Source organism: Bubalus kerabau, chromosome 17, assembly GCF_029407905.1.
Source record: "Bubalus kerabau isolate K-KA32 ecotype Philippines breed swamp buffalo chromosome 17, PCC_UOA_SB_1v2, whole genome shotgun sequence".
Lineage (NCBI taxonomy): Eukaryota > Metazoa > Chordata > Mammalia > Artiodactyla > Bovidae > Bubalus > Bubalus kerabau.
This window is the reverse complement of record NC_073640.1, coordinates 17,136,933-17,160,996: the sequence shown is the minus strand read 5'-3', so window position 1 is coordinate 17,160,996 and position 24,064 is coordinate 17,136,933. Positions and strand designations below refer to the sequence as shown.

Below are 24,064 nucleotides of genomic sequence, written 5' to 3'. Positions count from 1 at the left end.
CCGCCCTACCCCCCCCCTTCTAGTGTAAGAGCCTTGACCCCGCCCCTCCTGTCACTCAGACATCGTGGCATCGCCCCATCGCCAGGCCGGAAGGACAGCTCGCTTCGCCTGCCAGGTTCCTGCAGCTTCCGGGGTCCGTGGCACTTGGCCTGGTTGCCATGGCGGCGGTTGCTGTGGCGACCAGGTGGTGGCTGCTTCTGGTCCTAAGCGCCGCGGAGCTGGGGGTCGTGCGCGCCCTTCAGCCCCCCAACATCCTGCTCTTGCTCATGGACGACGTGAGTGTCCGCGCGAGCCGGGCTCCGGGAAGGGCTGCTGCGCTCGGCGCGAGGTCGGGGGCAGGGGAAGGGCGGCCAGCGGTGTGGGGGTCATGCCTGGTTCTGCCGTCCGCAGCGTGGCTCTTGAGTGAAGCTGAAGTGAGGTGGGCGTTTGCGGGCCGGACCAGGAGAAGACCTTTCTGCCCTGTGCCTCCACTGCCCCATCCCTGCCCCACACCGTGCAGGAAGGTCTGAGCGGCAGCCCAGACCAACTGTGGTGCTGGCCACGTGAGGACCAGGTCTCCAGGACCTCTGCTCACCTGTTGCCCTCCAATTCTCCGGGCGTTGGTAGCAGAAAAAGAGTGCAGAGCTGACTGAGACTCCGGCCTGCCTGCTCTGAAAGTCCCTTCTGCTGTCTTTGCCCTACTGGACCAGAGTTCCTTGATCTGGCTGCTCTGCCTCTGCTGGGATTTCTGGCCAAAGGTCAGGTCTTTGTGGGGTGGTAAAGAACTGAACCAGAGGAATGTCCCCCGTTGAGCATGTGTGTGGCCCTAGGTCACCCTGGTCACCCTGGTGAGCCAACTCTGGGGATAAACCGAGCTGTTCCCAGCTTCTTTATGACTTGGTCCCCATCCTCCTTCCCAAGAAAGCCAGGAATGTATTTTGGGTGAGTGAAATGGAGGTTCCCACACACATTTAGTGTCAGAAGAGTTGCGAGTAAAAATATCTCAAAGTTCCCCCAAAAGGCCAGCAAAGACTCCCAGTAGTCTTTGGACTGAGGCCACGAGCCTCACATTGCTGCTCTACGCTCCTGGCTTGTCAGAATTGCAAGGTTCTGTGTGTGTAAAACCCTCAGATTTCAAACATTTACTATAAGAAAAAAACGTAAAATATATCTCATGCAACATTTTTTATTATCAAAGTAATTCTTTGGAATGGGTAGCTTATCCCTTCTCCTGTGGATCTTCCCAACCCAGGAATCAAACCACGATCTCCTGCACTGCAGGCGGATCCTTTACCAGCTGAGCTACCAGGGAATCCCTAATTCTTTATTACAAAAAGCTAACAGTGTTCAGATAAGCTAGAAAAGATCGCAGAGCCACCAATATGTAGAGGCTCCTCTCAGAGGTGAGATAGAATGTGTTTCAGTTCAGTCACAGCTGCTCAGACACCTTGGCTCCCGAAGGGGCCCCAAAGCTCCTCTCTTTGGGAGCCCGTCTGATGGCTGGTTAGGAAACTTTGCTTCATAACCAATACGTGGGTCTTGGAAATGCTTGCTGTGTCAGGGTCAGCCTTCTCAGAGCTGAGGCTCCCAGGCAGGAAGGCTGTTTAAGTACTTAAATCATCGAGGCTGAACCAAGCTGAGCCCTTAGCCTCTCCCACTTCTGCCTCTCCTCTCCCCAAGGTGACGGTTCATTAGGAAAGACTGACGCTGCAGGCTTGTTGAGATGGTCGTTTCCTGGATTTATGGAGCTAAAAAAAAAACCTGGAAACTTCCCTGGTCGTCCAGTGGCTAAGATTCTGTACTATCAATGCAGGAGGCCTGGGGCTCAATCTCTGGTTAGAGAACTAGATCCCACTTGCCGCAACTAAGAGTTCACATGCCACAGTGAAGATTGAAGATCCTGGGTGTGGCAACTAAGACCTGGCACAGCCAAATAAATAGTTTTTTTTTTTTTAAGAGTTCAAATTCTGCAACAGAGATGGACGGTCCCATGTACAGCAACTAAGGCCCTGCTCAGCTAAAGCAACAAAACAAAACCTGTGCCCACACCTAGTGTTTCTCTTTGCTTGTTACTGGGGCTGCTGGGTGATAGGCCTAGCGGGTGGCTTCCTGGTCTCTCTTGCATTCTTTGAGTGGTGGAGGGGGACCGATGCTGGGCACATCTTACTCAAGGGGGCTGACCGGGGGACTGTCCACCTGGGTGCCCAGGGTGGGCCCCAGGAACCAGGAACAGCAGGCCAAAAGACCCTGGTGCCCCCACCTCTCCTGTGTCATCTCCTCCTGTGACTCTGGCAGCTGAAGCCCGGAGAAGTTGGGGAGACCTCTGTCCTGGTCAGTGAATGTTAGAAAACAGACTCAAAGCAACTTGAGGATTAGTGGGGAGCACGGCTCTCCAGACCAGACAGGCTTCAGGCCCCCCACAGTGCTGTGTCCTCACCCGGCCTCACCCCTACAGTCATCAGGCCTGGGGGTGCCCCCCAGCAGGTCCTCAGACCCGGCGCAGGCCCAGTAGGCATCAGCTCGTGGAAATTCTTAGAAGATGCTGAGTAGCTTTTTTCAGTGGTTCTGGCTCACCTCCATTCTCTGTGGCTGGTGGGCCGGGGCACAGAGCTCTCTCTAGCCCACCTGGACCCTAGCACCGTGTGTGTCTCTGTTCTTTACTCGTAAAACAGGACTAAGGAGGCCCCCATGACTCCTGGGAGGTGTGAGGCCGGGCTGTACAAACACCGGCTCTGGGTCCCCACAGTGTCCTGAATCTCCAGGGCCTCCTCCCAAGTGTGTTGATGTGGACACACACATGCGCGTGCACGTGATCATTCCTCATAGCCACGTGTGGCCCCTGTACTGCCCAGAAGCCCTGAATGTCCCACTAAGGAAAGCAAGGCGGAGGGCAGGAGGGGAACCACAGGGCCAGGGTCCGGTTGCCTTCTGCACAGGTGCAGGCAGGCTGATACATCTGTGTTCCAGATACGGTTACGTTCACAGGTTCTGAATGGAAAGAAACTTGAGGGGGGCCTCTGTTCATCCCGGTACTAGGTGGACAGCCCACGTTCTGTCCACTGTTGATCAGTGACGGACTCGGGCATTTTCTTAGGGCTGTCGGGAGTCCTGCTGTGGACATCTGCCCCGTGTCTGGGTGCCGGCCGGCTTGGTTCTCCGGGTGGCAAGCTCAGGAGGGACCACAGGTCTCGGGGCCTCACTGGGTTGGCTCTGTGGGCCCTCACCGCTGTTTTCAAATCTGAGTTTGCCCCGAGGAGTAGGACGGCCTCCATGTCTGTGTGGAGGGCAGAGGACTCTTGATGCTGGTGCCCTGTGAGCACATGGGCTGGCATCTGCACCGGGGAAGCGGCAGACTGTGTCCTGGCCGCAGTTGGGGCACCAGGAGCGGCTCCAGCTGTGTTCTCACCCGACCTCCACATGCTCCTTCCTGCAGATGGGGTGGGGTGACCTGGGGGTGTATGGAGAACCTTCCAGAGAGACCCCGAATTTGGACCGGATGGCCGCGGAGGGGATGCTCTTCCCGAACTTCTACACGGCCAACCCCCTGTGCTCCCCGTGTAAGTCAGGGCTGGCTCAGGCCACTGGGGCGTGGGGGCCGGGGGCACACATGGAGCAGGGAGACAGCAGTGAAGTGAGGCGGGGTGGGGGGACCTGCAGACCGGAGGTGGGATACAGGGGGCAGGCATGGGACGGGGCAGGGGTGTGGAGGGGCATCCATCCAGGCGTCCATCGAACCCTGATGCTGGGGAGCTCCCAGGATCCACCCCCTGGAGGACACAGGGCCACCAGAGCTGTCAGAGGTCACCAAGGGCTTGGAGCCTGTGGGGACCTTGGCAGCAGCTGTTCATTCACGGAGCTGAGTTCAGCGGCTCATTCAGGGAAAGCGCTGGGCTGGGGAAGTGGTTGTCAGCCAGAGGTGTGGGGGCCCTACAGGTGAGGAGAATCTCTGATCTCAGGATGAGAAGTAATCCTGGTGGGGCTGGCCATGACCCACAGGCTGTCCCAGGAGCTGGAGAGCACGAGGCGGGAGGCTGTGCGCCCACCCGGCTCTCTAGGGGCTTCCGGGACTCAGGCACTGCAGGGCCAGCCTCAGGCTGGACGTGTGACACATGTTTCTGCTGTGTCCCTTCTGTGTAGCCAGGGCAGCTCTGCTCACCGGACGTCTGCCCATCCGCAGCGGCTTCTATACCACCAATGGGCACGCCAGGAACGGTAGGCTCCAGGGCGGGCTCCCTGACCTGGTGGGGTTTCTCATGGTCCTTGGAGGAGGGTGTGTTCCAGAGACCCCGGGGTGGGCCCTCTCCTGAGGCCCAGACCCCCTTTGGGGGCACATTTGCCCGTCCCACCCCGGTAACAGTGCTGACAGTGAGGTATAGCTGGAAGACCCGAAAAGTGCCCGGGCGATGCCACCCCCACCAGGGCTCTGCCCCTCGATCCTCACGGTGCGTGGCCTCCCTTGCGTGCAGCTCACGGGCTGTGTTGCTCTGCAGCCTACACTCCACAGGAGATAGTGGGGGGCATCCCGGACTCGGAGCTCCTGCTGCCGGCACTGCTGAAGGGAGCCGGCTATGCCAGCAAGATCGTGGGCAAGTGGTGAGTCCCACACCCCGCCAGCCAGCTCCGTGACGAGGCTGGGGTGTTGGCTGCACAGCACCACCAAAGCAGCCCCATTATTGCACACACATGCCATCACGGAGGACACGTCAGGAGGCTCTGTCTCATGGTGAAACCAGGAAGCAGGCAGGGGTGGAAGGTCATGTGATTGGGTCATCGGGGTGATGATTAGAGGGCTGTGAGGTGTCTCCTCTCCTGCTCCCCGGGGACACCACTATGCATGGCCCTGGAGGTTGATGCAGAGGTCGGATGTCCTCTCTTCCCTCTCCTGATTGTTGGACCCCTCAGAGACCAGGCCTGTCTTCCTACAGGAAGCCTCCCTTGCTTTTCCAGACCTGATTGTGTCTCCTTTGCTGCGGCTGTGCTTCAGACCCTCTCCCCTTCAGCCCCCTGGCACGCACTTCTCAAGCACCTCATCTGCACCTCTTGGGGGCCCCTGCTCCACCCGGTTGTTATGGCGGCAGGGGGATCTGCAGAAGCCAGGAGAGGAGACTCAGCGAGTCGGGGAGTCTGGAAGCTTCAGGAGCACTTCCTCACTCCTGAGACCAGGCGGAAGCCGTCCTGCTGAGTTGATGAGCTGGGAGAGGGTGGTGGCTGCAGCGCGAAGCCGAAGAGGGCACGAGGGTTGTAGAAGCCTGCATGGCTCCGGAAGAGACGGGAAGGCCTGGGGAGACAGTGGCTGGGCCGCGCCAGGGCTGTACCCACAGAGGGGAAGTGCCTGTGATTGGTGCTCCCTGCCCAGCCTGGCAGCTCCACCCTGGTCCAGCGGTCTTCTGTTCATGGTCCGTGACTCCGTGCTGCCCCAGCTGGAAGCGGAACCTGTCCCCACGAGCTCTGGAGGCAGGCGGACTCTGGGGCAGGAAAGGGCATGGCAGGGCCTAGAGAAGCAGCCAGCGTGGACTCAGGGAGGTGGACGGGCTGGGGTCAGGATGGCCCTGGCCAGGATGAGGATGGGCTCTGAGACCTGCAGACAGTGCTGACCCCACAGCTGCTCTGGGACCAGCTCTTTGAATCAACAGCTTCACACGAGCTGGACCTTCATGGGTGTTTCTGTTCCGTGAAGGCCGTTTGGGCTGAAGGACTCAGGCCCAGCCCTGCTGTGTAGCTGCGGCCCAGAGAGGAAGCACCTCTAAAGAGAGCTCAGGGCAGAGCTGGTGCGGTGTCCCCTACCCTGCTCCGCACAAGGGCTGCAGAGGCTGGCAGCCGTCCCTCAGAGGCAGAGTGGGTCAGGACCCACAGTGGGGGATCGAGAGGTTTGCCTATAGGCACCCAGACTCCGCTGCTGGCCAGCTCAGCTCTGGCCCTGTCCTGCCCTGGTGCCCTGGCCACATCCATCCTGGCCGAGTGACCAAGCAGTGCGGCGAGCTCATGGTCACCTGGGGTTGGCCTGTGCCAGCGACCCTGCAGACGTGACTCTAGGAGACCTGTCCACTTCCCAGGGTGGGGGCACCTTGCCCGGACGCTGCTTTCCTAAGCCATACCTTCTCAAGAGTCTCTGGCAGAAGGACCTGACGTGGGAAGGGGCCCCTGGGTGGGACCAGGGGGTGGGTCCAAACACAGCCTCAGGAAACAGCTGGGCTGTCACCCTGCAGGCATCTCGCCATGTTCTTTTGTTGTCTCCACTGGCTCCTGCCCAGGCATTGAGCACAATCACCAGACCTGGTCCAGGCAGCCCCAGGGTGTGCTCCCCTCTGCTGTTCCTGGGTGGCCAAGGTGGGAGGTGCTGTGGCCTCCAGACTCAGTGCGCCCTGGGCTGGCAGGACCTCGTCTCCTGAGCCTTTCTCCAAAGGCGAGGGTGGTTGCTCTGCGGAGCTCCCTGAAGTGCCCTGGGTTCCTGTCTCCAGGCACCTGGGCCACCGACCTCAGTTCCACCCCCTGAAGCACGGATTCGATGAGTGGTTTGGATCCCCCAACTGTCACTTTGGACCTTACGACAACAAGGCGAGGCCCAACATTCCCGTGTACCGGGATCAGGAGATGGTCGGCAGGTATTGAGTCCTGGGCTCCACTCCACCAACTCCTGCACACGCCCAGACTTGTCCTGTGAGCCATGGCTGATAAGCACCCCACCTCAGGGGGCTTCTAACAGTCTCAGGAAATGTGCTGAGAGCCCCAGACACTTTATTCAGCTTCTAGGGTTCAGGCCCGACCCCTGAAGCGGCCAGGGGGCTGTGTTCCAAATGGTCAGCCTCATTCTAATCCACTGTCCAGGGGCCATCAGCTGCAGGACCACCTGTTCTGACCATCGGGCGGCTGTGGGGCAGGGTTTGGGTTAACTTCCCTTTCTTTGTTCCTTTTTATTATTTGTATTTTGCTGGAGCTTATTACATGTCAGTGCACCACAGAGCTGGGTAGCTCACCCAGCACCACCCCCCTGCACCCCAGAGAAAGGCCCTGTGCCCTCCACAGCCCCGGGGACCCACCCCTTCCTCTCCCAGTCCTGCCTGTCCGCCGGGCAGGGGCGCAGCCTCAGCCCTACCCCAACCTGGTCCCCCAGGACCTGGGACCTTCCAGGCTCTGACTTCCTCCAGGAGATAAGGGAGGGGGCTTCCCTGCAGTGAAGGCTGATCTTTGTTTGGGTCTGTACTGTTTTCAGATTTTATGAAGAATTTCCAATTAACCTGAAGACCGGAGAAGCCAACCTCACCCAGATCTATCTGCAGGTGACGGCTGCCAGTGCCGTGCAGGCTCTGGGCCCGGGAGGGTGTGGTCTTGGGCAGGACGACAGGGCTGGGTGGGCTCCGGGCTGGGGAGTGGGGTGGTCTCTGGTGGGGATGATGGGGCTGGGTGGGCTCCGGGCCAGGGAGTGGGGTGGTCTCTGGTGGGGATGACCGTCATCCTTCTCCTTAGGAGGCACTGGAGTTCATTCAGAGGCAGCAGGCAGCCCACCGCCCCTTCTTTCTCTACTGGGCTGTCGACGCTACACATGCGCCCATTTACGCCTCCAAGCCTTTCCTGGGCACCAGCCAGCGAGGGCGGTGAGCCCTTTGCCCCAGAGACCTGGACCCCCAGGGCGGGAGTGGTGGGGGGGTGGTCAGCCATGTCTGATCACCTGCAGGGCAGAGTCAGAGTGACCATCAGCTGTGGGTGATGAAGCATCTGTGCCTCTTCCAGGGGGTGGACGGAGGGCTTGGCACTACCCCGATTCCACCTGAGACTGACCCCTGTGCCCCTTCCCCTCCATCCCTGAGGTTAGGCTCCGACCACCCTTGGGTCCTGATGCCGCTGGCCCCCACTGATCGCCCCATCCTTCCCGCAGGTATGGGGATGCCATCCGTGAGCTGGACGATAGCGTCGGGAGGATCCTGCGTCTCCTCCGGGACCTGAGCATCGCAGAGAACACCTTTGTTTTCTTCACGTCTGACAATGGTGCCGCCCTTATTTCTGCGCCCAGACAAGGTAGGTGCCCCAGCAGATGGGGTCCACTTGGGGCCCCTCAGTTCCTGGCCCACTGCAGGCCTGCTCGGAACCCTGGCCTCCAGGCTGCTCAGGTCTGAGGCTTTTCCACATCGTGGAGGGAGGTGGTTATACCTGGCTTTTCACGGTCCCATAAGGCTTTCACACCCCTGTGGTGACGTGTCTCTAAAAACACTGGGGGCCCCAGGAGGGCCTGAGTCATTCAGTTCTGTAAGGAAGGCCCCAGAGAGCAGGAAACCCTCCGGGGCTGGGCCTGCATGGGGAGGTCCTGGGACACCCTGCAGCTGTGAGTCCTGGGCAGACAGGGGCCCGGGGGTGTTCAGTGACAGGACCAGAGCAACTGGTTGAGAAGGAGGAGAGGGAGGACAATACGGTGATGACCCGTGTACTCACCTGCAGCTGGAGAAACACAAGGAACAGCCCTCGTCAGCCACTGGCCAGTGACCCTTGCTGGCCCTGTGCCGACCAGCAAGGTGGGCTTTGGGCTTCAGGGAAGGGATGAGCCACTGGGTCGCTGCTGAACGTTGTGCTGCTGCGTTCATCTCCCTGTCCCCCGGGTCCCCAGGGGGCAGGAACCCTCCCTCTGTCATGGGCACTGTTAGCCAGAGCCGGGCTGACTGCCCTCTGCCCAGAGATTCAAGGACCGCCTGCTCAGAGTGGCGCATGTCAGAAAGATGGGGTCTGCTCCCCTAGAGCCCCCCGCACAGGAACTGCTTGTGCACGTTGGCGTTTAAGGGTCCAGCACCTGCCAGGCTTGGGGTTCTAACTGTCTCACATTTCACGTCTCAGCAATGGTCTACATGCTCTGTGCATCTGTGGTCGCTGTCCACAGGGGCACAACCTTACAACCACAGCTCTAGGTCACAGCTATCTCCAGGCATTCCGACCTTGAACTTGAGGCCTGAACCCCAGGGTTGGTCCTTTGTCTCCAAGGTGGCCTTGGTGGTTCAGCACCTCTGAAGGGCAGGGCAGGGAGCCAGGCGGACAGTCATGTCCCAAGGTCGAGTGCCCGGCAGGGCGTGTGTGACCCTGGGGACTCAGGCACATGGGCTGATGGGCAGCTGTCTCCCCAGGTGGCAGCAACGGGCCCTTTCTGTGCGGGAAGCAGACCACATTTGAAGGTGGGATGCGGGAGCCTGCGATCGCCTGGTGGCCCGGACGCATCCCTGCCGGCCAGGTGAGTCAGCGGGCCTCATGCCAGGCCTGTGGTCATCCTGGGGCAAGAAGGCTCTGTCCCCTCCTGGCCTTCTCCCTGTGCTCACCAGGACACACATATGTGTCATCAGTCAGGGACTGCCTCTGTTCTCCGTGTGGGATGTAACTGCATGTGTGTGTGTGTGTGTGTGTGTGCGCGCGCACGCGTGTATGTGTGCATCTCACTGTGCGCATCTGGGCAGCACAGAACCATGTGCATTGCAGGTGAGCCACCAGCTGGGCAGCATCATGGACCTCTTCACCACCAGCCTGTCCCTCGCAGGCCTGGAGCCGCCCAGGGACAGGGCCATCGATGGCCTGGATCTCCTCCCCGCCATGCTGCAGGGCCGCCTGACAGATAGGTAGATGTCCTTGCTCAGAGGGAGGTGAGATCCAGGGGACTTGGGCGTGAGATGCGTGGTGGGGCCAAGAGGCCTTGCTCCTTCCCGCGGTGTCCCTCACCACCCTCTGCTCATGTCCAGCTCCTCCTGGGCGCTGTCCAGTCATTTTCTCCAGCTCAAGACCAGCTACTGTTGTGCTCAAACAAAATCAGTTCTCCTGGGTGCTGTGAACAAGTGCAGTTTCTAAAGTGTGAACAGCATAGCTGGAGCAGGTTTACAGCTGGGAGCGGACAGCTTGCTCCCTTTTTTCTGTCTTAAAACCTGCCACGAGAGCTTGTTACCGCAGGGTTAGGGATTGGGGGGTGCCGGCCATCATGGCCCTCCCTGCCAGGCCACCTGCCAAGCCCAGGCACCACCCCCTCACTCCGCTGCCAGCCTCCCCAGAACCAAAGATCATGGGCCTGCTGGGGGACCTCCCCTGAAGCCCAGGGACCGTTTCTCCTGACCCTGCCGGTCCCCCGACAGGCCGATATTCTATTACCGTGGCAACACGCTGATGGCAGTGACGCTCGGCCAGTACAAGGCCCACTTCTGGACCTGGACTAATTCCTGGGAGGAGTTCAAACAGGTGAGAAGTCTCAGCCCCATGGAGCCATCTTGGGGAGGGCTCCGTGCCCCTGGCCCGGGAGCCACCTGAGGGTGTCCTGGGTCAGGTACTGGGTGCCAGACTGAGGGAGAAGGGCTGTGCCATGCTTGTCCCCACCAAGTCCATGACCTCCCCTTGTAGGGTGTCTGATGCCTAGGGGTTGAGGCAGGAGGGAGGGTCTGTGTGTCCATGTGACCTTCTGCATTTATGGACTAAACCCACAAGGTCAGCTCAAGGGCACAACTCTGCTCCCTCTCTCCCTCCTTCCACCCTGCCCTCCAGAAGCCAGCGCTGTGCTGGGCGGGCCTCCCCGCACCCCTCTCTGCCTGGCTGGGCTGCGGTGGTGGCGCTCAGCTACAATGCCCCAGGGGCAAGGCCTCCCTCCCGTGAGCAGTCGTAAGAAAAAAATCCAGTGCTAATTAGTGGGCTCTTAATTAAATAGCTTATTTGATTTGCATCCAAATTATAATTTGTGTCTTCTGTCTAGACTTAGATTCTTCTCCATTAACTGCTCAGCTTTTTTACACTGAACATAGTTGTTTCTCCCACCATTAAATCCGTTTTTGTTCTCCAGCTGGGCTGCTCCCAGAAGGTCAGAGAGTCACCCACTTGGGAACCACCTGGGTGTCCATTCTCGCCGCCCTCAGCAGCTTAGACGGACTTTGGGGTCTATAGCTTGGTGCAGACAATGGAATTTCCCAGGCTCCTCGGCTCCTGCTTTACTGAACAGCAGAATACTTGCTGACTGGCTGGCCAGGAGAGACCCATGGGTATTGGGAGGATCGCCTGTCAGAAGGAGCAGGGAGCACCACTGTGTCCCCAGCCCTGGTCAGGATTAACGTACCCAGCCAGGGCTCCATTCCAGATCCTGTAAACGATGTCCAATGATGGCTGGAGACCTCTGTCCAGCTGCTTATAGGGCCCTGGGGTCCAGTTCTTCCGGAGGGTTGCCCTGGCCTCATCTGACTCACCCAGGATAGCAGCAGGCAGTTCCCTGAACTAAGTCAGGGAGCCCCGGGGGGCATCTTCCAGCCTGGGGGCCTCGCTGGCACAGGAACCCCATCTCACACGAGCATCAAAGGCTGAACCCAAGGGCAGAGGCCACCCGGAGGGCATGGAGCAGGGCTGGACCCTAAGCCTGGTGGAGCAGATGCTCCAACTCCTGTTAAAGGCAGGCGTCGGGATCACCTGTATTTCCTCTGGCTTCAGGTCCGTAGTCCCTCCTCCTCAGCCAGCCAAGGGGTCTTGGACAAATGCTGGTCGCCATGTGCCTCATCACTACAAGGCTCACAGGGTGGGTGTGAGAAGCTTTGCTCTAGAAATTAGAATGTGGACTAAAGTATTTTAAAGAGACTCACCCCTCCCCACAGAAAAGTACTGAAACCCTAGGGGATGGTGCTCAGGGCAGGTGGTGCAGCTCTGGGTGTGGTAAGGCTCCGTCTGCGGTTCCTGCTGGGCTCACCGGCTGCTGCCGTCCTGTGACCTGCTCTGCCTCAAGGAGCCCCGTAGATCGAACATTCACTTGCACCCCCCCACCTTTCATTTCAGGGCATTGATTTCTGTCCCGGGCAGAACGTCTCAGGGGTCACCACCCACTCACAGGAGGAGCACACGAAGCTGCCCCTCATCTTCCACCTGGGCCGAGACCCCGGAGAGAGGTTCCCCCTCAGGTGAGCCGGGGGCTTGTGGGGCCCAGGACGCTTGCACAGGTGGGGAGACTGAGGTTGGAGGTTACAACTGGGCTGAGGCAGCCTGGGAGTGAGTGTGGAGCTGAGACCTGGCAAGAGCAGACCACAGGCCCTGTGCCTACAGGGCCCCGGCAGTCTGACTGCCCCCTGGGGCCACCCAGAGGTCAAGGCCAGTGAGTCACTGGCCCTGCTCTCTTGCACCCCATAGTTTTCCATCTACTGGGCTTTCCCCTGAGTCACCTCCCAGCACCTGCTTGTTGCTCCCGATGTTTGTTCCAGCCAGGCCATGGCAGAGGTGGGGCACATGATCCCACCCCCGGCAGCCCCGAGGCCTTTAGCCCGCCTCACAGATGAGTAGTATGGGCCTCCAGGTCTCCAGGTGGGGTGGGAGAGACATCGTTTGACCCACCCTGGATGGCAGACGTGTGTGTGTGTGTGTGTGTGTGTGTGTGAGAGAGAGAGGGAGATGCGTGACTTCCAATACAAGTGTCTATTAGACGGCGGCGGCAGCAGCAGCGAGCCTTGCCCCTGGCTGTGAGCGGGCCAGATGGTGTCTCCTGAAATTCGAGGTCCCAAGGAACATACCTGCCACTGTGCCCCCAGGAGACCCCACCATCACTGTCAGGGTCACTGGCCCAAGAAGAGGGTCCAGCGTGGATACCAGGCTCCCCTGGTGGGGAGACCACATGACTTGCATGGGGTGACTTGGGGGACAGAGCTCTGGGCAAGAAGCCCTTGGAGCTGCCACCTGTCTGGGAAGTGTGCAGGGCTGAGCACGAGGTCTCCCAGGCGTCTCCCCCGATGCCGTCACACAGGATCCTGGGGAGACTAGCTGGTGGGACGAGTTTAGCCAACAGAGCAGGATGCTGAGGGCCCAGGAGCCACGTGGGCTCGGTCCAATCCGCCAGGACCAGTTGCTCCAAGAAAAAGGAGCCTGGGCCAGAGGATTAAAAGGGACCCCAAGAGAGGAAAGAGCCCCCCGGTTCTGGGCAGTGCTCCAGGGCTTCCAGCTGAGGAGCAGGTTGAAGAGTCGCAGCCACTGTCCTGGGCCCCTGGCTCTGCCTGAACCCTCATTTGCTGGACGGTTCCCTGAGTGCCCACCTCAGGGTGGGCAGGCAGGACAAGGGGGGACCACAGCCCCAACCTGTCTTCCTGGCAGGTTGCCATATGGTGGCACCTGGAGCAGGGCTGTCCCCTCAGTCTCCCCACACCCTGGTCTACCTGAGCGGGCTGCCAGGCTCGCTCTGCCCTTCCCCCACCTCGTGACCTGGTGCTGTTTGCCTGCAGCGTTGCCAGCATCGAGTACCTGGACGCCCTTCGCCGGATCACCCCGGTTGTCCAGCAGCACCAGGAGGCCTTGGTCCCCGGACAGCCCCAGCTCAATGTGTGCAACCGGGCAGTCATGGTGAGTGGTCTGTACGTGGACTGTGGGGGCGGCTCAGGGCCGCGTGCATGCTGAGCTGTCTGCCTCAGACATGAGCCCCGCTTCCCTCCTGACGCTCTGGCTCCAACCTCACAGGAGTGGCAGGGGGTCTCTTGGCCTCTCTGCAGGAGCAAGATGAGCCAAACCTGTGTGGGATGTGGGTGTGGACCGGCTGGGTGGATGGCCTGGGGTGCGGCCAGCCTGTGAGCCCCGCTCCTCACTCACCCCCACCAAACCCTGCTGGAGTTGTGAGGATGGATGTGCAGCCCGAGCTGCTGCCTTGAGCTGGGTGGAGGAGCGGGGACGAGAACTAAAGGACATTGGATGTATTCCCTGGGGGTGAGGAGTACCGGGGGCAGCTGTCCTTGAGGGTGGCCTGGTCACTGTGGTCCACATCCAGGGCTCACAGGGAAAGATTCGGGGCAGGGGCCAGCAGGGCCTCCCTGTCCCTTAGAAGGACACCAGGCTGGCATTCTGGCCCCTGGACTCAGCAATGGAGCAGAAGGGCCCCGTCTTGGGACCACCGAGGTCCCTCAGGTCCCGTGGCTGAGAGACCTCCACCCAGGGAAGAGCCCCCGGTGCCCCCTCCAAACCCGTCTTGTCGTCTTGGATGTGGTGCTATCCCCACCCCAGCACACCATCTCCTGTGGGCTGGGTCGCCAGGTGGCTCAGAGAATGACAGTACAGCAGATGGGGAGGGGCCAACCTGACGGGCACTGCCGTCACCTCCTGGGCGTGGCAGGAACTGCCACGGCTCCCAGGTGAGTGAACAGTGGGGGTTGGGCTCAGACTCTGAAGCGAGCACTGCCACAAGAGGTTCAGCGGCTTACACACATGTGGGCAGCTACATGTGCGCGCCAGTGTGCAAAGCACTCCCCAGCCTCCATGCTTTGGTCCACCCAGCTCCTCTGGACCAGCGTGTAGACTCTGGATCATGTCCTCCGCTCTCAGGACAAGAGCAACTCGCAGCCCGTCTCCCTAGGGCCTCAACAGACACCCTCCCTGACCCCCAGGTGCACAGGCTGGGCCCAGAATCTGCGTTTGCGTGCACCCAACCCCTTTCTCTGCCCTGCCTCAAAGGTTGGGAACTGCTCCCTTTCCTAAACCTGGCTCTGCCAGGTGGCCGTGCATCCAGAGGGCCACCTGATGGTGTTCAGGGCAGGGGAGACTTGAGCCGTGGTTCTCACAGGCACTGATGCTCCAATTCAGACTTAAGGTCTGAGGGGGGCGAAAGTGGGTGGAGTGACTCTGGGGAGGGCACACTTCCTGTGTCGGGGGACCCAGCAAAGCCACGAAGGCTCCTTCTCAGGGATGTGAGTGTCCTGTTGCCAGGAAATCATGGCCACACAAAGCAAGTCTGTGCACAAAGGTGCAGCTGGGCAAGCCTGCAGAGGCACCAAGGCCACCACCTACATAGCTTATGGGGAGGGAGGAGTCTGTCCCACCCCCTCCACCACCACCTGGGGGCCTGCAGAGGCCATGGTGCTGGGCAGTTAGCAGACTGTCCCCTTCAGTGACAAGCAGGCCCTGCTAATACCGGGTTGCCACAGGGCAGTGTCTCCTGTGCCAGCCTCAGGCGCAGAGCTTCCAGGCCAGGTGGAGATGAGACAGGTGGTTCCACACTGTGGCATCCATCTATTGGGGTGGGGCAGGTCACAGGCCTGGGCAGGGCATGAGTCTGGACAGTACCTAGTCTGGAAGTGCTTGGAGTAACTGCATGTCCTCTTTCTGAACTTTCATTACCTAGAACTGGGCGCCCCCAGGCTGTGAAAAGTTAGGGAAGTGCCTGACACCCCCGGAGTCTGTCCCGGAGAAGTGCTCCTGGCCCCACTAGCGACAGCCTGGGTTCAGGCCAGGCCCAAGCCCCGGCCTAGGAAGGCTCTGGCCTCAGGGCCCTCGGCTAGAAGAGCACCAACTCCCTCTGCCCTGCCAGCCTGCCAGACGGACGTCACCTGTAGCCAGCAGCGGTACTTGCCCAAGCCCAGCCCTGGAGTCTCTCGCCAGCTGTCCTGGCCCGCCTGACTGCTGCCTGAGGCCTACAGCAGCCCCTGAACTGGAGGCTACTCGCCTCGTGTTCCCACCCTGCTCCAGCTACCTCATGGCCGCCTCGTCTAGGGCCTGAGTTCTGTCCCCAGACCCAGAGGCTGAGATGCAGCCCCTCGAGGACTGTGGTCCTGGTGTTGAGCCTGCGTTCCCATCCTGTTGCCCCTTGGCGCTGTGCACAGGGCCTCCCCCAGCACCTCCCCCGTGTACCCCACCCCCATGGTGCAGGGGTGTGGTGTGAACATGATGGGGGTGGCCAAGGGCCTTTCTGACCCAGAGCCTCCCTAGTCCAGTGGGGACTGCTGATGCCAGCACCTCCCTTAGACATCTTAGACACTGGGGTTTGTCCGTGCCTCAGAGGTTCCCTGCCTGCCCTCCTTTTGTGGAGTCCAGGGTGGCAAAGCTTGAAGATGAGCCTGAGCCAGCCTGTGCATAGCTTCCAGGGGACCCACCCTAAGGGCCTGTGGGCTACTCCCATGGTGTGGTTTCCGCTCTGCAGGCTGCCCTGCCAACTCTACTGTTAAGACTTGGGGAATGGTGAAGAAAACGGGTTTAGAATAAAGTAACAGGCATTTAGCTTTTTTAAAAAACAAATTCTATTTAGGGAAGGTGGCCCCCTGGGTGCCATGGTTGGGGCTGGAATGGGCCAAATGCCTGGGCTTCCACCTCTGGCTCGCCCCCTCTCTCAGCCCTGAGTCTTCTGAACTGCTCCTCTTCAGGCCCTGCTCCGAACCCCTTCTTGCTCCAGTCCTCAGGCACCGGGGACTGGGGGGGAGGCGGGGGTCCTGGGGGGAAGGCCCCCTCGTATGGTGCTGCCGGAGCTCAGCCGAGACCCGCTGGGAGGGAAGGAGAGTGGGCAAGGCCGGTCGGTGCGCGCCACCCAAGGCCTGGGGTCCCGGCCACAGCTGTGCCGAAGACCTGCGGGCACTCTCGGCTCGGCCGAAACTGGGCGAGTATTTCCCCGAAACTCTGGTTGGGCCTGCGTAAACGCTGTACTTCATCAACCCAGCCTCACATCTGGGCCCTGCGCGAACGTCCTCGAGGCGGGGACGCCTGTGTTCTGGGCACCAGAAACAAGAGAGCGTCTTAAAACCGACCGTACTTAAGACTCGATGAAATACGGTACCTCCTGCGGGAGGAGGTGGCCCCGCTCCTTGGGGTCTCGCCCCGCCCCCTCTCCCGCGCCGGCGCCGAGCTGCTGAGCCCGCCCCTGGCGTCCGGCCCCGCCCCCTGGGCTCCGCTCCCACTCCGCGCAGGCGCGGAGCTGCCGAGCCGGCCCCTCGTGCCCGCGACACGCGCGGAAGTGGCGATGGCGGATCCTGAGCTGCAGCTCGTGGCGCGGCGCATCCGCAGTTTCCCCGACTTCCCCATCCCGGGCGTGCTGTTCAGGTAACGGGCGGCGGGAGGGACTGACGGGTCCGCGCGGCCAGGGCTGTTGGGACGCGGTGGCCTCTGCGTGGGTCCGGCAGTCACCAGGCCTGTCCTCGCATGCCAGGGACATCTCGCCCGTCCTGAAGGACCCCACCTCTTTCCGCGCCTCCATCAGCCTCCTGGCGAATCACCTGAAAAAGGCCCACGGCGGCAGGATCGACTACATCGCGGGCAAGTGGAGCGGCGGGCGTTCCCTGGGTCCCCGGACCCTCCCCGAGGCTGCGCGTGTCCGCCACCAGGGCGCGGTGTCGAGGGTCCTTTACTCTGGGCAGGGCAGGCTTCCGGAGGTCGGCCGCATTCTGCTTAGGGGAGGGCTTTGACGAGGGGGGGACCTGCCAGACGCCCCCAATGAAGTAAGAACAGACCCGTTGCCCTACGCCCACTTAACAATCCAAAGTGGGGCAATAGGCCCCTTCAGCCTGGGAACGGCTTCTTCAGTGGCTGCCGGCGGCGGGCTGAGGACTGGCACCCCAGTTTCCTGCCCCAGCCCTGGACAGATGGGGCTCCCAGGCTGATTGCCCAGGGCCAAACATGCTTGCTTGTTCTTGTACTGCTGCCTATAGAGCGCCTGCCTTGTGCCAGGCCTTGTACCCAGTGGAGGGTTTTAGGAAAACCCAGAAGATCCGAGGGAGAAGGCAATGGCAACCCATGGGTGGAGGAGCCTGGTAGGCTGCAGTCTATGGGGTTGGGAAGAGTCGGACATGATTGAGCAACTTCACTTTCACTTTCACTCACTGGAGAAGGAAATGGCAACCCACTCCAGTGTTCTTGCCTGGAGGATCCCAGGGACGGGGGAGCCTGGTGGGCTGCCGTCTATGGGGTCACAGAGTCGGACACGACTGAAGTGACAGCAGCAGCAGCAGCAGATCCGAGAAGACCCTGTCAGGTCATGTGTCTCCTTGAGAGCCCCAAGTCTAACCCTCACTTGATTCCTGAATACCCTGAGGGGCCAACTGCTGGGCCCTGGAACTGGGAGGGGCTCCGGCTAGCAGAGGTGGAGTCTTTCCTCCAGAAGCCTCCCTCCCTAGCCAAAACTCCCAGGTGGGGAGGAGACCCTGAGCTCCCCCAGAAGGGCTCAGTCCATCCCTGAGGTGGCCGGTGCAGTCACAGCCTCTCCTTCTGGACTTGAAGTTCCTAGGGCAGAAGCTGAGCCATCTGCAAAGGGCATTTCAGGTACCGCCAGCCGGTGGTGAGCAGCTAACTTTGGAGAGAGGTCAGGTGACTTACCTCAGGCCACATGGCTATTTACACGGCTGTATGGAGTGGCCCCTGCCCAGCTCCTGACCTCTTGCTCTCCAGCACACAGCAGTCCTGGGGTGATAGGGGAATCTGTCAACGTCCCCGAAGTGGATGGGTGTTGTTAGCCTTTCACCTGGAGCCCACGAGGCCATGTGTCCTGGGTCACGATGGTTACGTGTCACTGTCCAGCCCTAACTACGGGGACTGCAATGCTGCTGTAGCACACGGCTTTCCCCAACACCCCAGGTCTCGCCAACAGGCCTAGACTCACGCGGTTTCCTGTTTGGTCCATCCCTGGCCCAGGAGCTGGGCTTGGGCTGCATTCTCATCCGCAAGCGAGGGAAGCTGCCAGGCCCCACCGTGTGTGCCTCATATACGTTGGAATACGGGAAGGTGAGAAGGCTGGGGGGTGTCTCCGTGGACTGTGCATTCCCAAAAGGAAAGCCATGGACTCCAGTGGAGCCACTGGTTGGAGTGGACATGGGAGCTCAGAGAGGCTGAGGAGCTAGGCCAGGTTGACACAGCCAGGAGATAGGGTGGGTTAGAACTGGGCCTAGGAGGTGGCCCTTATTAGTTCCCCAGCTCTGTATACCAAGGCCGTTTTTTGGGGACACTTGTAGGTCACATGTCCACTTTCCTTTGCAGGCTGAACTGGAGATCCAGAGAGATGCCCTGAAACCAGGGCAGAAGGTGGTGGTTGTGGACGACCTGCTTGCCACTGGTGGTGAGGGTCTTTCCCAGCAGAGTGGGCCTGGTGTCCGGGTGGGAACAGGCTTCAGCTCTAGTCTCCTAGGGGCTGTCTCCATGGTCCCTTTCTTCCCCCACCAGGAACCATGTGCGCAGCCTGTGAGCTGCTGGGCCAGCTGCAGGCTGAGGTGCTGGAGTGTGTAAGCCTGGTGGAGCTGACCTCACTGAAGGGCAGGGAGAAGCTGGGGGCTGTGCCCTTCTTCTCCCTCCTGCAGTACGAGTGACCCCAGCCCCAAGCCACCTGGAAGAAGAGAGGACCAGCATGGGCAGATGCAGCAACCCCCACTGGCCACCAGGGGGCACTGGCTGCTCACCTGGACTTGCTCTGTGTCTGTGGCTGAGTGACTTTCTTCAGGGTGGGGCTGCCCCTGAAACCCTGTTGAGGCTCTGGAAGCCCCGTGGCCAGGAGCTGCCAGCTGGTTGATAATGGAATGAGAATAAACAACTTTCTAGAGCAGAGTTCCTTTCCAGCGACTGGGTGAAACGGCCCAGTAAGCAGGCTGGGCACTTTCTGATGTTAGCGTTTGGTGGTTCTCAAGCCCTGTGAGCTGTCTGCACGCACAGGGGCACCCCAACTTGCCTTCCCCTGTTGCTGTAACTCATCACACAAACATGCTGACTTCCAACAACTTTATCTGACAGTCTAGAGACCAAATACAAGATCCAGGGCGTGGGTGGGCACAGCTGCTTCCTCCTGGAGGCTGCAGGGAGACTCAATCTCAGATTCTGCATAGGCCTCCCTCTGTGGGGAACATGTGTGATACCGGGTCCTCCAGGAGCCCCTGTGGGCCCCCGAGAGGGTAACTCTGGCCGTCACACTACCTTCCCCCACCCCCCCCTTTTCCCTGCATCCTGTATACAAGGCAGGAGGCCTCCACCAGAGACCCTCTAGCTCAGCAGCCTGAGCCCAGGCCAGCCTGGCCCTCATGAGACTCAGGACAGGGAGAACAAAGTGCATCATTTTCCGAAAGGGAGTAAGACACAGGCCCGGCACATGTCCACTGGGCTCACAGTGTCTCCTCTGCACGGGCCAGGCGGGCCAGCTGCTCCATGACACCTGCCAGGTCGGCGACCTTGTCCAGCTTGACGTAGGTGTCCGTGCGGATGCGGTGGAGGCTGAGCCAGTCAGGCAGCAGCTCAGAGAGGAGCTGCAGGTGCTTCTCCATCTCCCCTGCAGAGAGAGGGGAACATGAGGCTGGGTGCCAGGACCCTGTCAAGCCTCCCATAACAAGACAGGAGAAGATGCCACAGTGACCCTGCAGCCTCGCCCAGCAGCTTGTGCTCCCACGGAGACCCCACCATGGGCTGCCCTGCCTTGAGGGACCAGAGGCCTTGAGAGAACAGGCAAGTCCCGTGGGGCCTCAGGAGGTAACCCCAAGGGTACGGTGCCCACCCTCACTCTGCACTCACCAGGGCTCATGGCTGCTCGGTAGCTGCCCACCATCCTGGCACAGGCCACCTCCATGGTAAGTGCTGGCTTGCGCTCCGACACAAACACGCCGCGCAGCACCCGAGCCAGCTCGGGCAGCCGCTCGAGCCGCTGCAGCCGCTGCTCCTGCTCCGGGCGCCGTGTCATCTGTGCCAGCTGCTTCTGCGCCTCCTTGGCCCGGATCTGAGGTGGGCATGGGTGCTCAGGGGCCTATCCCTCTCTCTCACACACACTGCACACCCACCCACCATATAGACGCTGAACACTCACTCGCTCCAGCAGGGCCTGGGACACCCCTTTCAGGGCAGAAGGTGGGGCAGCAGGTGGAGTGGCTGGCGGGGTGGCTGGCTGTGCCAGGCTGGGGGACCTGGGGCTGCTAGGCTCAGCTGTGCGCTGGGCCAGGTCACTCAGGGCCTTCTCCATCTGGGACAAGTAAGAAGGGAGAGGTCAGGAGAAGCCTCCCCCGTCCAGCTGCAGGGGAGCCCCCAGGAGCCCTGTATCCAGCCCAGGTTCATTCCAGCACATCCAGGGCCCATGCTCGCCTGCCCAGGGCAGTGCCTGCTGGTGGGTGGTGCTCCACAGTGGGAAGGGCACGTCCGCCCACTCTGAGGCCCGTGGCCAAAGGTGGAGCCTGTCACACACCAACATGGGGGTCAGGCTGTTCCACCCCAGCCTTACCCTGGGTGACATCAGGCTACGGGCACGGGCCAGGACCTCCTGGGCGGTGGTCAGCTTCTCCACAGCGGGCGGCTGGGGCAGCTCAGCTGGCTCGATGTCAGGCACCCCATCCACATTGAAGCGGGGGTGCCAGCGTGTCAGCTGGTCCTCTGGCACCTCCATGGGGGGGTTCAGGGAGGCCAGGAAGGCCTATGTGAGAAGGGGGGCAGCTGGTGACCCTGGGCACATCTGCCCAGTTCCTGTCCCAGCTAAACAATGGGCAAGTTACTTCACCTCTGAGCTGCAGGGGCTCAGCTGGGCTGGGGGCAAAGCAAAGAGCACCCAGAAGCATCTCTGGGACTCTTCCCAAGCCTCCGGGGGCCAGAGGCTGCAGCCCTGAGTTCCCAGTTTGCCCAGCCCTACAGCCACCCATGTGTAGAAGACAGCCAGGGAGAACAGTTAGAAGAACTCTAGGATTCAGCCTTGGGAGGAGCCCATTGCCTGTGGATCCGATGTGACCGCAATAGCAGGGACAACTAAGCACTGAAGCTGGGGCACCTGCTCACCCTGTGATGCTCCCGGACTCGGGCCACCAGGTTCTGGCTGAAGACCTGGCGCCGCTGCAGCAGGCGCGATGCTGTGAGCTGGGGGGCTGCACTGCCAGCCTCTGCAGGAAGAATCAGGGCCTGAGCCCAGGGGCCAGGCCTACCCAGTCACCCAGCCCACACATGCGGGTCTCAGATGAGGCCCAGTGCCTGCCACCTCACACCCATGCTCAAAGCGGGCAGCGTCCCAGTCAGGAACCTGAGGCCTGGTACACTCACGCTGGTCCAGCAGCGGCTCGATGGTGAGCTGGTAATCGGACCTTTTGATGCCATCCTTGAAAGTGGGGACGAAGCGCTCCTGGCGGAAGTGGTAGGAGCCGGGGTACACAGTTTTGATCTGGCCCACATTGCGCTCCTCAAAGCGTCTGTGGGATGAGGGTGCAGAGGTCAGAAAGCCGGGGCCAGAGGGCACACAGACTTCAAGGGCAGGACGAGGCCCTGGCCCACCCCGCTCACTTGTGCATCATGTCCTGGACACCCTGCTTGACTTTGGCGAAGGTCACAGTCTCGGAGCGGTTGTAGAGCATGCCCACGATGGTGTCCATGCTGCGAAACATCTCGGCCAGCACCTGGTACTTGTAGGGCAGCACAAGGCCCGGGAGCCCCGGCTGGGCCAAGGCATGGAATCGCTGGTAGGCTGGCATCTGCTCTCCACTGCCAGGGAGGGAGCAGGGCTGTGAGAGAAGCACCAGACCCACCCCCTCCATCGCTCAACGGCAGGCAGAATGGCGGGGGAGATCCCAGAGCTGCCCCAGGATACACTATACTCCAGTTTACAAAGCCCCAACATGCCTCCCTGGAACGACGAAGTGACAGAGACAAAAGCATGGCTTCAAACCCAGCTGTCACCCAGGGAGGTCCGCGACCACCTCCAGCCCTGGCTTCCTTGCCTCTAAGAGGCATATGATAACCACATGACCTGGGGGGTGGAAGACAGACATGCAGCCGGGCAAAAGGTACCCAGTAACTGGCCCCTCTGACAGAGGCTGAGACCTGTGGACTATGCTGACCCCCTTGGAAGGAGCAATCCTGTCCCCCTACACCCAGCTCAGCCCAGCTTCATCAGGCCTCCCATCAGCTTACCCTTTCCTGGGGTGCCTACCCACTCAGGACTCACCATGGCCCCTCCAGGCGTCCCTCATCCTCTGGCGCGCTGGGTTCCCCAGCATCCTTCTGTGCACTTGCTTTCAGCTCCTGGACCCGTGCCCCCAGCTCCTGTGCCCGCTGCAGGCACGACTTGAGCTCAGATAGGGTGACCTTTGAAGGGACCTGTGAACACAGGGTTCGTCAGCCCGCCTGTCAGCCCACTCTAGTCCACCTCCCCTCCCCTCGGTCCAGCCTCCTCACCTTGTTCTCCCGGGCTGCCAAGCAGGGTCGCCCACCAGCTGAGCGGGCAGCCTTCTTTGTCTCCTTGCTCTGGGGAGAAGGGTGCTCTGGGGAGCCAGGGGCAGCCGGGGAACTGCGGCCAGAGACCTGATGGGAAGGACCCCAAAGGTGATGAAACCACAAGACCCTGGGGTGCACCGTCTCCCAGAAAGCGTCTCTCCAGTCCCCTCGATTAACCAGGAGACGCCCACTCACAGCCAGGTCGAGTCATCCAGGCCCGACCCCTGGCCAGTCTTGCAGACGACCCTGGTGTTAACCAGCCCGCTGGCTCTCTTCCAACATCGGTCAGACCCGGCAGGCATCCCCGCATCTCGGACGTCCTCTGGAAGGGAGGACCCCGCCTACCAGGTGCACGTGACCTGGCCTAGCCCCTCCTCCCACTGGGGGTGGATCTTGGTTCACCCCGGGCTTCCAGGCCCCCTGTCGGTGCCCTCCTCCAGGGCAGGTCTCTCCAGCAGCCCCGCCTCCTTCCCGCCCTGCACCAATCCCCTCTCCACGGGTTCCCTCCCGTCTGTCCGTCACCCCGGCCTCAGTTTCCCCCTCCCCTCCGCGCCCCGCGCTCTCACCGCGTCAGCCGGCAGCTTCAGCCTCTTGCGCGCGGGCGGCACACGCTCGTCGCGCGTGGGCTCGGCAGGCGGGCGGGCGCGTTTGCGGCTGCTGCCGGGACCCGGAGCCGCGGCGCAGGGCGCGGACTTGGCGGGGCTCGGGGTGCGCCACGCCGGCTTGGCGCGCGGCAGCCTGGCGCTGTCCCCGGGACGGCGGCGTGCAAAGAAGTCGGTGAGGCGGCGCTGCGCCATGGCGGGAGCGGCGGGATCTGGAGCAGCAGGAGCACCGTGGTGGGCCGGCGGACGGAAGTGGAACCGCGCTTCCCGCGGATTTTCGCGCCGCGCCCTGGCTCCGCCCCTGCCATGGGCGGGACCATCGGCACCTCGGCCAGGGAGTTGGCGCGAAATGGACGCTCCCGGGCGCATGCGCGCTGGTTCTCCCGCGCCGCTCTGGCTCGGACTGCGCCTGCCGCGCATGCGCCACTGGGAGGGCTGGGGACTTTGGCTGTCCCCCTGCTATCTTCCAGGCCGTGGCGGGGTCTGCGCGAGTGGGCGCCAAGCCAGTGTTGTCCTGGCAAAGAGGGAAATGGTACGCTGCTTCCAGCGGAAATTTAAGCTAATACGGTGCAGTAGAGCTGGCGTCAGGCTGCTCGGAACTGGAGGGCGCTGTTCATGTGGGA

General features: G+C 61.3%; 3 protein-coding genes across 3 annotated transcripts; 2 read left to right on the top strand and 1 right to left on the bottom strand.

Moving 5' to 3' along the window:
- Positions 1–30: 30 nt before the first annotated feature.
- On the top strand, positions 31–15,939 carry GALNS (galactosamine (N-acetyl)-6-sulfatase). Its single transcript, XM_055552152.1, has 14 exons — positions 31–275; positions 3,413–3,536; positions 4,117–4,191; positions 4,470–4,572; positions 6,438–6,581; positions 7,190–7,256; positions 7,444–7,571; positions 7,853–7,992; positions 9,084–9,187; positions 9,430–9,566; positions 10,071–10,173; positions 11,740–11,861; positions 13,167–13,284; positions 15,050–15,939. Exons 1-14 carry the CDS (start codon positions 159–161, stop codon positions 15,134–15,136), a joined length of 1,569 nt encoding a protein of 522 aa, XP_055408127.1. The 5' UTR covers positions 31–158; the 3' UTR covers positions 15,137–15,939.
- A 636-nt stretch (positions 15,940–16,575) lies between these two features.
- On the top strand, positions 16,576–19,221 carry APRT (adenine phosphoribosyltransferase). Its single transcript, XM_055552154.1, has 5 exons — positions 16,576–16,734; positions 16,841–16,947; positions 18,275–18,408; positions 18,661–18,739; positions 18,844–19,221. Exons 1-5 carry the CDS (start codon positions 16,655–16,657, stop codon positions 18,984–18,986), a joined length of 543 nt encoding a protein of 180 aa, XP_055408129.1. The 5' UTR covers positions 16,576–16,654; the 3' UTR covers positions 18,987–19,221.
- Positions 19,222–19,378: 157 nt separating this feature from the next.
- CDT1 (chromatin licensing and DNA replication factor 1) lies at positions 19,379–23,749 on the bottom strand. Its single transcript, XM_055552151.1, has 10 exons — positions 23,406–23,749; positions 22,801–22,926; positions 22,571–22,722; positions 21,910–22,107; positions 21,673–21,818; positions 21,415–21,515; positions 20,870–21,058; positions 20,462–20,614; positions 20,173–20,374; positions 19,379–19,933 (listed from the first exon to the last, which is right to left on the bottom strand). The coding sequence occupies exons 1-10, from the start codon at positions 23,634–23,636 to the stop codon at positions 19,770–19,772; spliced, it is 1,662 nt and encodes a 553-aa protein (XP_055408126.1). The 5' UTR covers positions 23,637–23,749; the 3' UTR covers positions 19,379–19,769.
- Between the last annotated feature and the right edge of the window lie 315 nt (positions 23,750–24,064).